Here is a 14,726-nt window from a genome sequence, read left to right as displayed (position 1 = left end):
CTAACGATGAAGTATTGTCCAAATTCAATTCAAGCAAAATTATCTTACAAATAGTCAAAAGAAGAAAATTGAAGTATTTCGGACACACAATAAGGCAAAACTCGTTACAAAGATCATTAATAGAAAAAAGAAACAAAGGCAGACCAAGAATGATTTGGACAACAAACATCACTAAATGGACAAAATTAAATTATGAAAATGCAGTACGAACAGCTCATGGTCAAGAACAATGGCGCATTGTATCCAACCCTCAATACGAGGAAGGAACATAATTATAATGATGATGATGATACTATAAAAAGCAAACATATGCCTTGTTACTCACGCAATAAACAGTTCACCTGCCTCATTTTTAATCTTAAGTTAACTTCTCTGCAACATATGAGTTGATTCTAAAATGCTACACAATATTTTTTCATACTAAATAATTATATTTTACGACGATGTTATGTCAATTCTGAATGCCATCTTACTCATCTAAATAAACAAATAGCCTACTTTGCGCAAAGTAAGACCTAATCTAAAGAGTAAGTTGTTTTAACTCTTGTTTGACTTTTTATTTTGTAACTCGCCTTATGAAGACTGAAATCTGTTTTAATTACTTCACTTAGCTGAGTGACGGACTATCTATAGACGAAGCTGAATCTTCGCCTGTTGTAAGATTCCGCTGCTGAGGTATTAATTAGATCGGTCACATGAGCCAGCTGTCTGACGCGATCAGGCGTACGCAAAGCAACGCAGCCGTGCACCGAACAGTTGTTACTTTTATGTCCATAAAGTTTCGAGACTCTGCTACATGTTGGTATACAACACATATGACAAATGTTGTTTGATAGATTCTAATAGAAGTGGCATGTCAATTTTATTTTTAGATCAATTTAAACATAATAAGCTACAAGTAAAACATGACGCTTTTAGCCTTATAAAAATCCCATAGTTCATGTAATAATCATAAGCTGATAGAGCAGATTTTTCTGCTGAGACGCTTTTTCGGTGAGCTACTTACATGAGGGAAGACCCATGATTTCTATCAAATATTTCAACTCAGGATGATTGCGCCAAACCTTGATTTATTTCTGAGCCACTAATAATAATAATAATGTTATGGTTTTATTTATTGTCGCTCTACAACAGCTAAGGTCTTTTAGCGACAGGGCTTATTTTTAATTTATATCAGGTTTACGATGTTATCACATTATTACCCGACTCATTCTCACTGCGCTATGCAGGATAGAACACAATCGGTACCGTTTTTAAAGTCTTTGGTTTGACCCGACCTGGAATCGATCTCAGATCTACCAGCACCAGAGCCGAAGGCGAAACCACTCGGCCACTGAGCTGGTTTCTGAGCCACTATGTTTCAAAATCACCACTGTGATCTAATTTGCTTGCAGTGAGCCGCTAGAGCTGTAATTAAGTGCAACAAACAATTTTTGAACACCATGAAGCAGAGGCCTAGGCAAGAGGAGAGGGCTTGAGGGAGCAATCGAAAAAAGGGTATCCTGCTCCTGCAAAAAAATTGCCTACGTTTTTTTTATACTTTATAACGTTTTAATGACATTGTATTTGCATGTTTAATAACGTTTCATAAATGTTTGGCTGTGTTCAGTCTGCATCCTACTGAAAAAATCTCTTTGTTTCAAACATTAGAATGTTTGTCTTCCCAACAAATGCTTTTACCCCCCCCCAAGATTTTCTTGCTAACTACATCAATTTCATGGAGTCAACCAAATGTGAGACTATTATGTTACTTTTATTGCATATTACAGGACACATAGTTTATCAGAATACATCGTTACGCAATTTGTTGGATTTAAATTTTAATCCTCGGACTGAGAAAGCTTCTGATAGATTATTTCTGACAGTTTCGTATAGCCTACTAGTAAAGGCTTTGAATCATTCACATAGGCCGTTACCACCGATTCCGTAGACTCCGTCATCGAAATCGGCAAAGCGAAGTTTCTGATTGTTGAAGTGTTGTTGTTTGTAAATTATTCCATTCACTAGGTGTCGCTGAATGGAGAACAGACCTTGAAATGCGTCACTCAAACACATATTAATGATGTACGTAAATGGCAGTTCTAGGCTAGAAAGGCTGCAAACGTTTTATATTTTAAAAATATAACATTTACAAAAATATATAGGCTACCTATTGTTAATAACTTAGGCTACTGGGGCGTAAAATTGAAATTGCAAGAGTCGGTGTCGGAGAAAGTAACGGATCCAAAAAAGAAACCGGGTTGGGTTTAATAATTTCCTAGAGGCAATTATCCCAGTGATGTACGCGCATAAAAAAAATATTGACGCCGTCAGCGTTAACGCAAACGTTCGAAAAACCATACGCCGTATGCGTCAACGCAACTTGTGAAAAAAGTTGGCGGCGTCAGCGTCAGCGCATACACTAGCGTAAACTAATTTTGTTTGCTAGTTGCCAAACATTCACACGGTATAAACCACTTGAAACAAACGAGTTTTATTTTGAATTTCCACGAAGAAACACAAGCATCTAAAAGTGTTCATCTGACATTTTGCTGTGTTTTGGTTGCAATATGTCTTTGCCCATTGAAAACATTCTTTCAACTGCAGAGCTGGAAGGTATTGACGTGTTGTAGAGAAAAAAATACATTAAAAAGTATGCGTTGACGCTATGCGCTAAAGAACCGCGAAAACTTTATGGCGTAGCCTCAAGCGCAAACTATCCAAAAAAATGTGGCCGCAAGCGTTAGCGTAAACAAAAAGTCTACGCCGCATGTATGCGGCGTAGAATTTGCGGCGTATAGGGGAAAGTAACTATAGTTGAGCCAAATTTTACATTTTTGGCGATAAATTCTAACCGGTAATGTTTTCACTCAAAACAAAGTGAATAGGCCTACCGTAAACGAAACTCTTTAAACTAGCGATTTGTGTTTTTACATACCTCGTAAGTAACTTAGTTGTAGCATTTTTTTCACGTATAAGTAGGCTACTCATTTGGCTCAACTATGGAATCGCAGCGCCATAGTTGATCCACCCAGTTAGTTAAGCCACTGTATTGTAGAAAAGGGAATTGATAAACTGACGAACCTGTGCGTTTTATAGCTTAAAACACACATTGAGATTAAGTGGTTTCATTAAAGGTGTATTGACAATGAGCAATATGAAAGAAAGAACGAATACAAATAGTCAGAGAGTGTCATTATAACTTATGTCAGTTATTTAAAAAATCAGTTTTTCAAATGCTTTAGTCAGTTATTGGCAATACCGGCATATGAAAATAGCTGTATCATCAGTACAAGCTTCATGTGCCCAGCTCTTACATGGACCTGCACTGCTGCAGCTGATGGATTGCAATGAACACAGCTCGAACAAAGGCATTTAACCCATTCCTCCACATTTTTAACGTATACTTCAGAGCAAATGCAACAGATGTTTTCAACTTCATCAAAATCAGAGCTATCATGCAGGCTCATAGTATCAGATTCTTCTGAGGAACTCTAGAAGATGGTTGATTTCTTTGCCTTCTTTGTGTTTGCTTGTGAAAGCGTTTTATTTTTCTGTTGAGCCCGTCTCATCTTGGGTTGACTGCTTAATTTTCTTTGCCACTCTGTCAGATTGCCTCATTCGTTTCTTATCTAATAGCTTTTGCTTCTCTATGAGGCGATTTTTCTCTGGTGTAGCCTACTTGTTATAACAGTTAATTTCATTTTATTTTTTGATTGATTGGAACGCTTTCGAGGCAGAGCTTTTGGCAAAGGAAAGATATCGGCTGGTGAAGCATAATTAGAATTGGGAAAATCATGTTCACTTCGAATCGGTGTCTGGTAAAATGACGTTCCTTATCTACCCATTTCAGAAGCATTTTCCTGCAGAGAGGGAACATCCTGACGCACATTTTGCATTTGTAAAGAAAAATCGAGTTCTTGAAGTAGCCTATGTTACCAGTCACTGAAGGATCAGCACACTGTACAGTTTCTTCAATGAGCTGCTCTTCTGTAGCGGCAGGGTTGGGTCTATCAGTAAGATCTGATGGCAAGAAATCTTCGTCTGTGTAGATATCTCTGTTAAGTGGAAAAACTCCAGTTGCTTTGAAAGCAGATTCAATGTTGTTTTTGCTAAATGAAACGTTGTATGCTTCCTTAGCAATGCCAGCAACATCGTAAATGGTGCAAGGGATTCCAGGGTGCGATTTCATCCAGCTGTCCAGAAACTTGTTGTAATATTGTTTGAAGGGTCCAAAAACGGCTTTATCTAGCGGTTGAAGTTTATGCACAGTGTGTGGATGAAGCGTGAGCATAACAATCCCATGTTCTCTGGCTCTTTCTACGGCTGTTAAGGAGACATGTGATACATGATCAGGCCTGGATTAACCATGGTGCTAGGGTGTGCTAAAGCACAGGGGCCCCACAGACAGAGGGCCCCACTTTTCCTAAAAATGAAATAAATAAAATAACAAGTTTTTCCTGAAAAAAATTTTCAAAAAAAAATTAAGAAAAGTGGGCCCCTCTGTCTAAAAAAAGTGACACATTTATCAATATATCTCCCTCTTCAATGCAACTGCAGACTTGCTAGAAACTTCTGCTGCAAGAGATAAATTTAGGATAAAATCATTTATTCCAGTGATTGATGCTCTTCGCTCTCATTTAAGCAGAAGAGCTACTGTGTACAAAAGAGTAAGAATTTCTCGTTTTTAATTGATCTTCATGCATCAAAGGAATAGATTTTACAGAGTGTCATGAATTTAGCGAAAGAGTTTCCTACTGATGTTGATCTCTGTCTTGTTGATGAACTTTTGAATTTCTACTTGTATCTTAAAAAGGCTTATGGAAATAAAGCAAGTTTTAGTCATGAAAGCATGTCATCATCATCATCATCACGTGCCGTCTCCGATCCGGAGGTTGGCTGTCACTTTCTTCCACAAGTCACGCTCTTCCGCTACTCTTTTGTTTCTCCAATGCTTGACAAATCAGCCCACTGTATCACGTCATCTCCCCATGTTCGTCTCCTTCTTCCCCTGCACCTCTTTCCTTCTACCATACTTTCAATAACCAATTGATGTAGCTGTCCTGCCGATCCTCTCAAAATATGTCCCGCGAATTTCATCTTTTGTTTTGCCAAGTCGTTTGCCCATGTATCTTGCACTCCAATTCTTTTCCTAATTGCTTCGTTTGTAATGTGTTTTTTATATGATATTTTTAATATTCTTCTGTAGCACCAGAGTTGAAAAGCATTAATTTTTTTGTGAATTTCTTTGCTGTAGGTCCAACTTTCACTTCCATATGACATGACTGGTTTGATGTAACAAGATAGAAGTCTCAGTTTTAATTGTAAATTTATTTCTCCTCTTAAAAATTCCTTGCATTTCCAAAATGACGCCTTTGCTTGACCGATTCTTCTTTTATATCATTGGTGCATCTTCCATCTTGTGTAATGAGGGACCCTAGGTATGTGTATGTGGTGACCTGATCCAATTGTTCTCCTTCCAGCTTAATGTTTATTTTGTTATTTCCATTGCTTTTTTCTATGAGCATTGTCTTTGTTTTCTTCAAATTGAGTTTTATTCCGTATTTTTTACTGATTTCATCGATTTTGTCCATGCTTTCTTGTAGTTTTTCTTCTGTGTCGGCGAGTATGACAAGCATGTACCATGTACCAGATAATAAGAAAGCATGTACCAGATAATAAAGAATGACAAAGTTGAAGCTGCTTTCCCTAATGTAGAAACAATTCTTAGATTGTTTCTTTGCATGATGGTCACTAACTGTTCTGGAGAAAGATCATTCTCTAAGCTGAAAAGAATCAAAAACGTACTTCGGTCTACAATGACACAAGAGCGGTTGGCTCATCTGAGCCTTCTCAGCATAGAGTGAGATAAACTGCGACTTCTCAATTCAGAAAAAAGTCGTTCGACTGAATTTCATGTTAGTTTTCTAAATCCTACGTAGTTAGTAGTGAATGAAAGAGCAGTTTAGAATAGAAATTCAGAATAACCTTTCATTGCAATTTGCAGTGTAGTGTGCAGTACTAACAGTGGTCCCTTGCTACAATGTTTTCCCTTGCACGGTTTCGTTGATTTGCAGTGTGTGATTTTGCATCCATTATAACGGAAACATTGTTGACTTAATTTGCACATGCTTATTAAATCATCGATCACGTGCTATTTCAAAGTTATCTAACTTACCTAAGCAAGGCTCGGTTTCCTCTGCAAGCAAAACCAGCTTACTTCCATTACGCTCCACGTAAGCTGGTAAGGGCCCCCATAAAATTCATTAGCACAGGGGCCCCATTTGACCTTAATCCGGGCCTGTACATGATTGTCAAGAATAAGCAGCACGGGGTTTTCCATCGAACATTTAGTATGTTTTATAAAATGATCTAAGTAATGGACAAATAATTCTGTGGTCATCTATCCGGATGGGTTTGCGACACCCAAGGAACCAACTGGAGCATTTTTGAGCATGTACGGTTTGTATCGTTTACGAGGAAAGACAAACATCGGTGGAATATCGTTATTTAGTAGGTAGGCCTAGCCATAGTTGAGCCACTTGGCTCAACTAAGGATCGGTGAAGTGGCTCAACTATGGAGCAGCGCTCAGTTTGAACACAACACGAAAATTTTGTCAGTTCCTTTTGATCCAGCAGTTTAAATTCTACGCAAATTAAAACTTTAAGCTTGGTATATACATACAAAAACTTTCGCCTTTCCAACTGCTATACTTCCTAAATGAGCTAAGCTGACTTTTTCTCAAGAAAAAACGGTTTTTAGTGAGAAAAATACATAATTTGAGCTAGCGAACTCATCTTTCACAAGAACCGCTTGAAACTACTGTAACAACGAAGAACAGCCATTTTACTGCAAACACTTTGATGTGGTCACTGTGCAATGATTTTGAACAAATCGATAAAAAATCCTGGTGGATTAACTAAGGAACCGGCTCAACTATGGTTACTTTCCCCTACGTACATCTCTGGCCGCACATAACGGCGTGGCGGGCCGCATGTAGCTCGCGGGCCGCCAGTTGGTGACCCCTGGGCTAAATGAAATAAACCATAACATTAAGCTGCCGTATTATTGCTACTTTACATAGTAGCCTTTCATTTCAGTTTAGTCCTGAAAACATCATCAATCTAGTGTCGTGAAAGGATAGACCCTCTCAACCCCGGAAGTCAGACCGACCCTCTCAGTCGCTGGAATGAAGGTTCCACCATCAGAGTCTCTCTCTCTATAGGAACAAAAGCCCTTTGGGAAAAGTGGAACAAATTGAATCGACTCCGAACTGGTGTTGGCTGTAGCTACTAGCTACTAAATCTCAAATGGAGCTACAACACGGGTCCAGTTACATGGATCTGTGGCACCAGGCATCAAATAGTGGAATCTTCTTTTGTGCCCTCAGCATACCACCCAATCAGCAAGTGGAACCTTTCAATAGCTTATGCAACTCTGTTGGAAAAGAATGTGTCATTTTGTGGTGTAGCCGACAGATTTCAACCAAATTTTGAAAACTTGATGGAAGAAAAAGAAGATTAGCTTAAGGTAGCCTATACAAAAAAAAAAAATTTCGCTTCAACAGCAACAAATTGGTTAAAAATATTGTTGTTTTTTCATTTAGGCTAAGAATTAAAGCATTCATTGTCAATTCCTAACAAACGTGAAACGCACCAGACTCCTAAAAAGAAAAAAAAATAGCCTACCGCACCAAACGATGTAGCCTAGGCGATGTGTAGCCTAGACTTAGCCTACGCCAAGACCATGGGAAAGTAAACTCATTGCCAGTGGCGTAGCCAAGGGGGGTTTTGGGGGTTACAACCCCCCCTTTGGCACGCGTGTGACGTCACGATATTGAGAATGATGCTTTCAGTCTAAAAAATAATTGCCTAATTTTTAACAAAATTGCATTAAAAGAGCGAGTTTTGCCAATACCAAACATTCAAACATCTCAGCCAGGAATTAGCAACAAGAAAACATAGAGACTTAGCTTAATTTCCGAAAAATGCCGAAGATAACATGATCTTATCCTTTCGCTGTGCCACCCGACAGCACCATTTTACAGGAATATTCATACCCAGATTTTTGTTGAAAATGCTCTCAGAATGCTCCAAATTCAAAGTTATTTTTCAAAATTTTCTGGGAGAGGCCCCCAGACCCCCGCCGCTGGGTCGTCAAAACCCCCCCTATTCAAAATTCTCGGCTACGCTACTGCTCATTGCTATAATCGTAGGTGCTGCATTTCAATTTGCGGTTGTTTAAAAGTAGCCTAAGCGTTGAAAGCGTTCCTCAGTTCAGTTCAGTTGTTTTTTATTTCTGACCATCATATCAAAAACAATACACGTCAACATAGCAAAGGTCGAGAAAAAGGTAGAAGCGACTGCATTGCTCACAGTTCACTGCTTGCAGTTTGAACACTTTGGAAAGGTTGGCGAGAGTAGCCTACGGTACCAATTTTGTGGCCTCTTTATAGGTAGGCTACCACAAATTGGAAAATCACCACGCATGTTTATAGCTTCGTGGTCATGTCCATACTGCACTAATAAGGCTGTTAATTAAGCCGTTTAAAAAAGGCTGAAACGGTGTGGCACTGTCTGGCCTAGCACCTGGAGCTCCCATAATGGCGAGTTGTTGTTTGAGATCCTGTGACAGGCTACTCAAACACATTGTGGTTCAAGGAATTCCAAGTCCACTGCTAGGCCTTTTAGGTCTGTTGCAAGTATAAACCTACTTGTATTAAGTTAGCACATGTTATGTTATAGGTGTAAATACTAAATCTGATAGTTTGTTCTAAAGACATTTATACTACAAAGTATTCAATCATATAGAGTAAGTTACCATACCCCGACTTCGTTTTTCGCGGCTTATTTCAGGTACTGGCACGTCACTGACCAGGATCCACATTGTGCAAGTTTTTGGTTTCTTCGCGAAATTCCCGATCAGCTACCAAAATTAGTAGCCTACTTTTCACATTGATTTACTTTTTACAAACTCGGTGACCGAGCCTACGTCAGTCGTTTAATAATATTTATTTGCATCAGACAAAGCTGTCCATATCCAAAGCCACCACTGTTTAAAGCCACCACTGACTACAAGTATGCAAAATTGCCAAGATTAAGCTTTCAACGAAACTTTCTCAGTCCGAGATTTCCGCAAGCAATCAATCAGTTTTGGTTTGCTGGTAAGTGTGAAGTCGCCTGTGCAGGTTTTTCATTTTTACCATGAATGTACGACCACTTGTCGTACATTCATGTACGACCACTTGTAGTCAGACTTCTTTCATATCTTTACTTAAGCAGTCGTTTACCCTTACCTTCACTCAATTGTTGAACTGTGACATTTTTTTGCATAAAATTGGTCTTTTTTATAGTAAACGTAGTCTATTTCTCTCAGCTTACTGCAAGAACCTCAAATACAAACGGAAAAAATAACTTAGCCGCTTTTATGTTTTCGATTCTCCGCTTTTTCCCTTCCCGGAAATGAGCTCAACTCCTTCTCCTAATTTTAGTCACTGACTGACAAATAGTTAGGTTGGTGAAGCAGCGTTTGTTTCCAATAAACTCAGCCTATTTTGAAATGACTGCCGAGTCAACTCAATACAATTCCTTTTCCTTGGCAGAAAGCAAGAAACCACATTGTTAAAATAGAATACAGAAGGAAAAGGTGGTAAAACAACAATGGCTTAAATTGTGCTTATGATGCATGACTAGATCAAAGGTGTGTATTATTGTAGGCCTATTTAAATACAATTTAGCTCGTCCACCAAAATTGCACGAATCAGTCGTCTCCTCATATCTGAAATAACTGGAGGAATGCTAATTGTGGAGGCAATCTAGGAACCACTGAATTTTACAGTTCACTATGGTAATTTTAAAACGCACCTACGGTACATTTAAGTTAAAAGAGGTGTACCATACTGTACTTATAGCTAAAACAAGGACTGTTTACCGATTTTAAGTAAAAATAAAGTGATCACAGCAACAATAGTGAGCATAAATTGCAGAGGATAAATATGCAACCTAACAGTTACGGTAATAACCAAGATGAAGTATGTAGACTACGGTAACCGGTAATTGATAAATAATTGGAAAATTTAAATAAATTGTCTGCACTTGTTTTGGTGATGTATTCATGATGTAGGAGCACATGAAAAGTACTAAATGGACCAGCACAGAACCCTAATCTTATTCTTCAAACAGTAGCATGTTGTTAGAGGTTGGCAATAGCCTACCTGTTTCTAAAGGCACACTAAGTTTTTTTAGGTGCAACCTATTTCGTCCCCTGAAAAGATCAAGAAAAAAATACAACAGAGCCGAAGTCGCTGATCGGAGTTGCCGCAAACATTTCAAAATTTAAAAATAGGGGTACGAAGTGTTCAGGAGACGAAATAGGTTGTATCTTTTCAGGGTACAAAATGGGGGTACGAAGTGTTCAGGGAACGAAATAGGTTCACCCACTCCATTTGCCTTTGCCAACTTATTGACATTCTCATTCAACCCAAACAAGTTCATAACTTCCTCGGTATTCTTTTTGTCCATCAGCTTCATACCACACATTGGCCTCACCAATTACCATTGATTTCTATGTTCTTAAAATTGCCAATTTGTTTTCCTGTAAGCACCATGTCTCACTTCTGTACAGTATTGCAGATCTCACACAATAACAGTAATATAAATTCTTCCTCTCGTTGTTAACGAAATCTTCTACCACATAACAACTCTCAACACTTCCTAAATTTCACCCAACCAAACCCTACTCTTTCAGTAACTTACTCTTTCAGTCACTGGTTTATTAGATCAGTGGTTATGCAGCCGACCCAAGATCAAACGTTGCTGGTTCAGCTCTCGGGATGTGCATTGTGCACTTGAGCACCACATTTCAGGACTGTTTTCCATTTTGTGGCATCTAGTGGATAGAATAGCTCCAGACAACACTTCAACAACTATGGAGTTAAAATAAAATCTTCAAAATAAAACAAATTTTACCTCATGATGGAGTTTTTTGAATTGGGACTATTCAGATTTTAGAGGAGACAATTGATTCGGTGCAGTCATTTTTGAAAATCTTGCAACAGCTTTTGTTTATGTAGAGAAATTGTAATCATTTAAGTTTATGTTGTAATCATAATTGGTTTCCATGTTTAACTTCTTATAACCACGGAAATGAAACGGTTTATGTTGCAATTGTTTCACAGTGAGGTAAATGGAAATTAGCTTTAATATCGCTTTAATATTATGCTCAAATAGTAATTAATGTAAGTTCCTGAAACCATCGGTTATTGATTCCTATTTTAAAACCATACCACTGTTGTTATTGCAAACACTTCACATCATGTTGTTTAAAAGCAAAACACTGTAGATAGTTTTTTTGTATTATAGGCTCATCGTACGGCGTAATTTTATTTTTAAATGCTCATGTTTTTGATTTTTCTTTTGTATTGGTTGTAAGGTTCAGTCGTCCCCACATGTTTGTATTTACTGGCATATCTCCAGTTACTTTAGGTATGTGGAACCAACTAGTTCTTGCAACTAATTCATTTATTTTAATCTGTTAGGTTTGGTGGCTGTGCTTAATTTACTTTCATCTGCCTAACCTTGCTCATCGCATGCATGTTTTAAACTTCTGGTTTTGCCACCTTTTCCTTTTGTTAGTTTTGTTTCCATACGCTGGCATATTTGTAAGTTTATCATTGATGTTGTTTTCTGACAAGGAAAAAATAAATTGAGTTGAATATCTTATGGGCACTTGGGTAGATCTAGAAACAATTTATAGGTTAGGGAATTAATGAGCATTGATGTCAATGAACTTGTGCTGTTACCAAATGTTGTGTTGCAAAATGTAACATTTCACACCAACTTAAAACTGATCCTATTTAATCTCCTTGTCGCATATGAAGTCTTCTTGTGTGATAGGCTACCAATAATTATAACCATCATCTTTTTGATGTACCATGAATATCATCAATAAATCACTGGTTTATTTTTTTTCAAGATGTGACCCATGTTTTCATGTTTAAGATATTTTGAAAGTTGGAACAACCAGTGGATTGCTCAAGCTAAGTGGTCAGGGTTTAGACTGTTTATTAAGAAATTTAGTGATTATTATAATTATTATATATCTTTTAGCAGCATCTTTATTTCAGTCTCAACTGTTACCCATTTATAAATACAGTACGGTATACTGTATTGTATCAGATTCTATCCATTTTCTCTTATTTCTCAATAAAACTGATGTGTGTCAGATTTTCAGTGTAGATTGATATAGATTTTCAGTGTAGAACGTCATATTTTTAAGAAACATATCTTTGTTGCAGATATTAATATAAATGTCACTTTTACTACAATTGTTTGTTTTTTGACATAAATCATTCACCAATAGCAAACAATTGCATGTTTAGTTTTTGTTTAAATATTTTCAGTAGTCAATTCACAATAAGGATTTTTATTGTGTGAAAAAGGTTGAAAACTGGTTACAAACACATTCAAATACCATGAGTTTCTTGTTTCAAAATCGTCACAACAAAACTTTTAAGCCTCGTAAAAGTATTCCAGAAGGCTCCCACCAGCATGAGCTGATGCGCCATGCTGCTGCCACACTTGGAAGTGGAAATCTGCAACTTGCCGTCATCCTACCAGAAGGTGAAGATCTCAATGAATGGATTGCAGTGAATACAGTTGATTTTTTCAACCAAATTAATATGTTATATGGAACTATATCAGAGTTTTGTACCGCAACGAAATGTGAAGTTATGTCTGCTGGCCCGAAATATGAATACCACTGGGCTGATGGTGTAACAATCAAAAAACCAATCAAATGCTCTGCTCCTCGTTACATTGATTACCTGATGACTTGGGTCCAATGCCAACTTGACAATGAAGAGATCTTTCCATCTGCTGTTGGTGTTCCGTTTGCCAAAAACTTCATGTCAGTTGCAAAAACCATTTTGAAACGTTTGTTTCGTGTCTACGCTCATATCTATCACCAGCATTTCTCTGACGTGATGCAGCTTGGTGAAGAAGCTCACTTGAACACATCCTTCAAGCACTTTGTATACTTTGTGCAAGAGTTTACTCTCATTGACCGCAGAGAGCTGGCTCCACTTCAGGAATTGATTGATAAGCTAATAAGCAGAGATAAAGAAAAATACAAGCAAAACTGATCAAGGTCGAAACTTTTATGTGAAGATGGTTGAATTCTAAATGTAAAGATACATTCTTACTCAAAGCAATAAGTTTTTGACCAATCATCTTTGTATTAGTGAACCATACAATATCAATGACCACGCAATTTTAAAATTAGAAACTAACTCTGTCTAGTTTTAAAGTTTGTTTTTGCTTTATAAAATGTAAAAAATTTGAAATATTTTAACACATCAGATTTGCTTTCAAATGGAAAACAGTATTTGACGTTGTCATATTTGCAACAGCTGATGTTGCGTTTAATAAAGCAGATGCTCAGCTTGCAGAGTGCAGACCCTGCCAGCACTCCTGCTGAGTGCTGACACATCTTTATTTTTGCATCACTTTTTTGTTCAATGCATTGTAGTTACCTGAGTATGTATTCTTCCTTCGGGATATGTATTAGATTAAAGCACAGTCTACATCTGTGGAGCTCTCTTCTGTATCTGATGGTTGCGATGTGTCAAGGCTATCCCCCAACAGTTCTTAGCAGAAGCTGCGTCACAGAAGTTGTGAGATTCCAATTGTTGGAAAGAATTAAGAGAGATCTAGCCTAGAAGAAAGGTAATAGCAAGAACAACATGAAGACATCAATTGCAGAACTACAAGAATCACACATTTGGAACCTTATTTATATACTTTGTAGTTATTAGATATGTGTGGCAGCTACTCCTTCGCTGCTTGCTGACATTCACATAAAACTGATGTAGTAAGCTTTTATGTTAATTAACTACGAATGATATAACTCAAATATTTTGCTTGTGCATTTCTCGCTGCTTGGGAATGTGGAGGAACTGGATGACTTGTTTTTCTTTGAGTCGAAAATACAAAACCTGCTCTGTGTTTATGAAACAGTGGTGCAGGTGAATAGAATTTGGTGACGTCTTTACCAATGTGCTTTTTCTATTGTCACGCTTTTTTCGATTCTGTGTAGGAGTTGCATGTTTTTTGTTCATTTTATCATGTCAAAACTGATTTTAAAAATTGTGATGCCATAAACGAGGTACACAATTACAGACAATCTGTCAACGTCATATGTTGTCTAAAACTAAATTTGAAAAGGGGCATAAAATTAAATTTCATCGAGAATGAACTGAAATTAAGATTGCTGTTGGTAGAATTCATGCTCTTCGTTTAACAGAAATATAAATTTACCATACTTCATCTACTTCATGATTACTTAATTGTTTTGTCACAACAAGATATATCATGACAACTTCAAAATTTTTTAAATTTGCGTTATTAAATATTTATTCTGTGAAATGATTTGTTATCCAATTTTTTCAAGTGTTATTATATTTTTTCGTCACTTGTGTATCTGATGGCTGTATATAAACGTAACATATTTTGGTTTCAGTTTATTGCCTTTGTTAGAGAAATGACACTCATCAAACACGATCTCTAATTTCTTGCAAAATTAAAGATGTGACAATTGTGACATTTTTATGATTTACCGGAAGCTAGCGGAGATGCGACATAAATTTACACCGGTTCTTGACTGCTATATCCATGATTAAATGGTTTCTGATTTGGATTGCACTGTAGTTGACTGTTGATCAAACTGAAAAAGTAACTTAATTCAACTT

At 37.3% G+C, this 14,726-nt stretch overlaps 1 protein-coding gene across 1 annotated transcript; it reads left to right on the top strand.

The window, feature by feature from the left end:
- Positions 1-12,300: 12,300 nt before the first annotated feature.
- LOC145775587 (MOB kinase activator 1A-like) lies at positions 12,301-13,500 on the top strand. The gene has a single exon (XM_082586901.1). It carries the CDS (start codon positions 12,453-12,455, stop codon positions 13,119-13,121), a length of 669 nt encoding a protein of 222 aa, XP_082443027.1. The 5' UTR covers positions 12,301-12,452; the 3' UTR covers positions 13,122-13,500.
- The last annotated feature ends 1,226 nt before the right edge of the window (positions 13,501-14,726 follow it).

Source organism: Aplidium turbinatum, chromosome 8 (genome assembly GCF_918807975.1).
Source record: "Aplidium turbinatum chromosome 8, kaAplTurb1.1, whole genome shotgun sequence".
Lineage (NCBI taxonomy): Eukaryota > Metazoa > Chordata > Ascidiacea > Aplousobranchia > Polyclinidae > Aplidium > Aplidium turbinatum.
Note: the sequence above shows the minus strand (reverse complement) of the source record. Positions and strands in the feature narration are given on the sequence as shown.

What these genes read in the sequence shown, in the direction of transcription:
- LOC145775587 (XM_082586901.1), top strand. Translation starts at nt 12,453, where the DNA reads ATGAGTTTCTTGTTTCAAAATCGTCACAACAAAACTTTTAAGCCTCGT.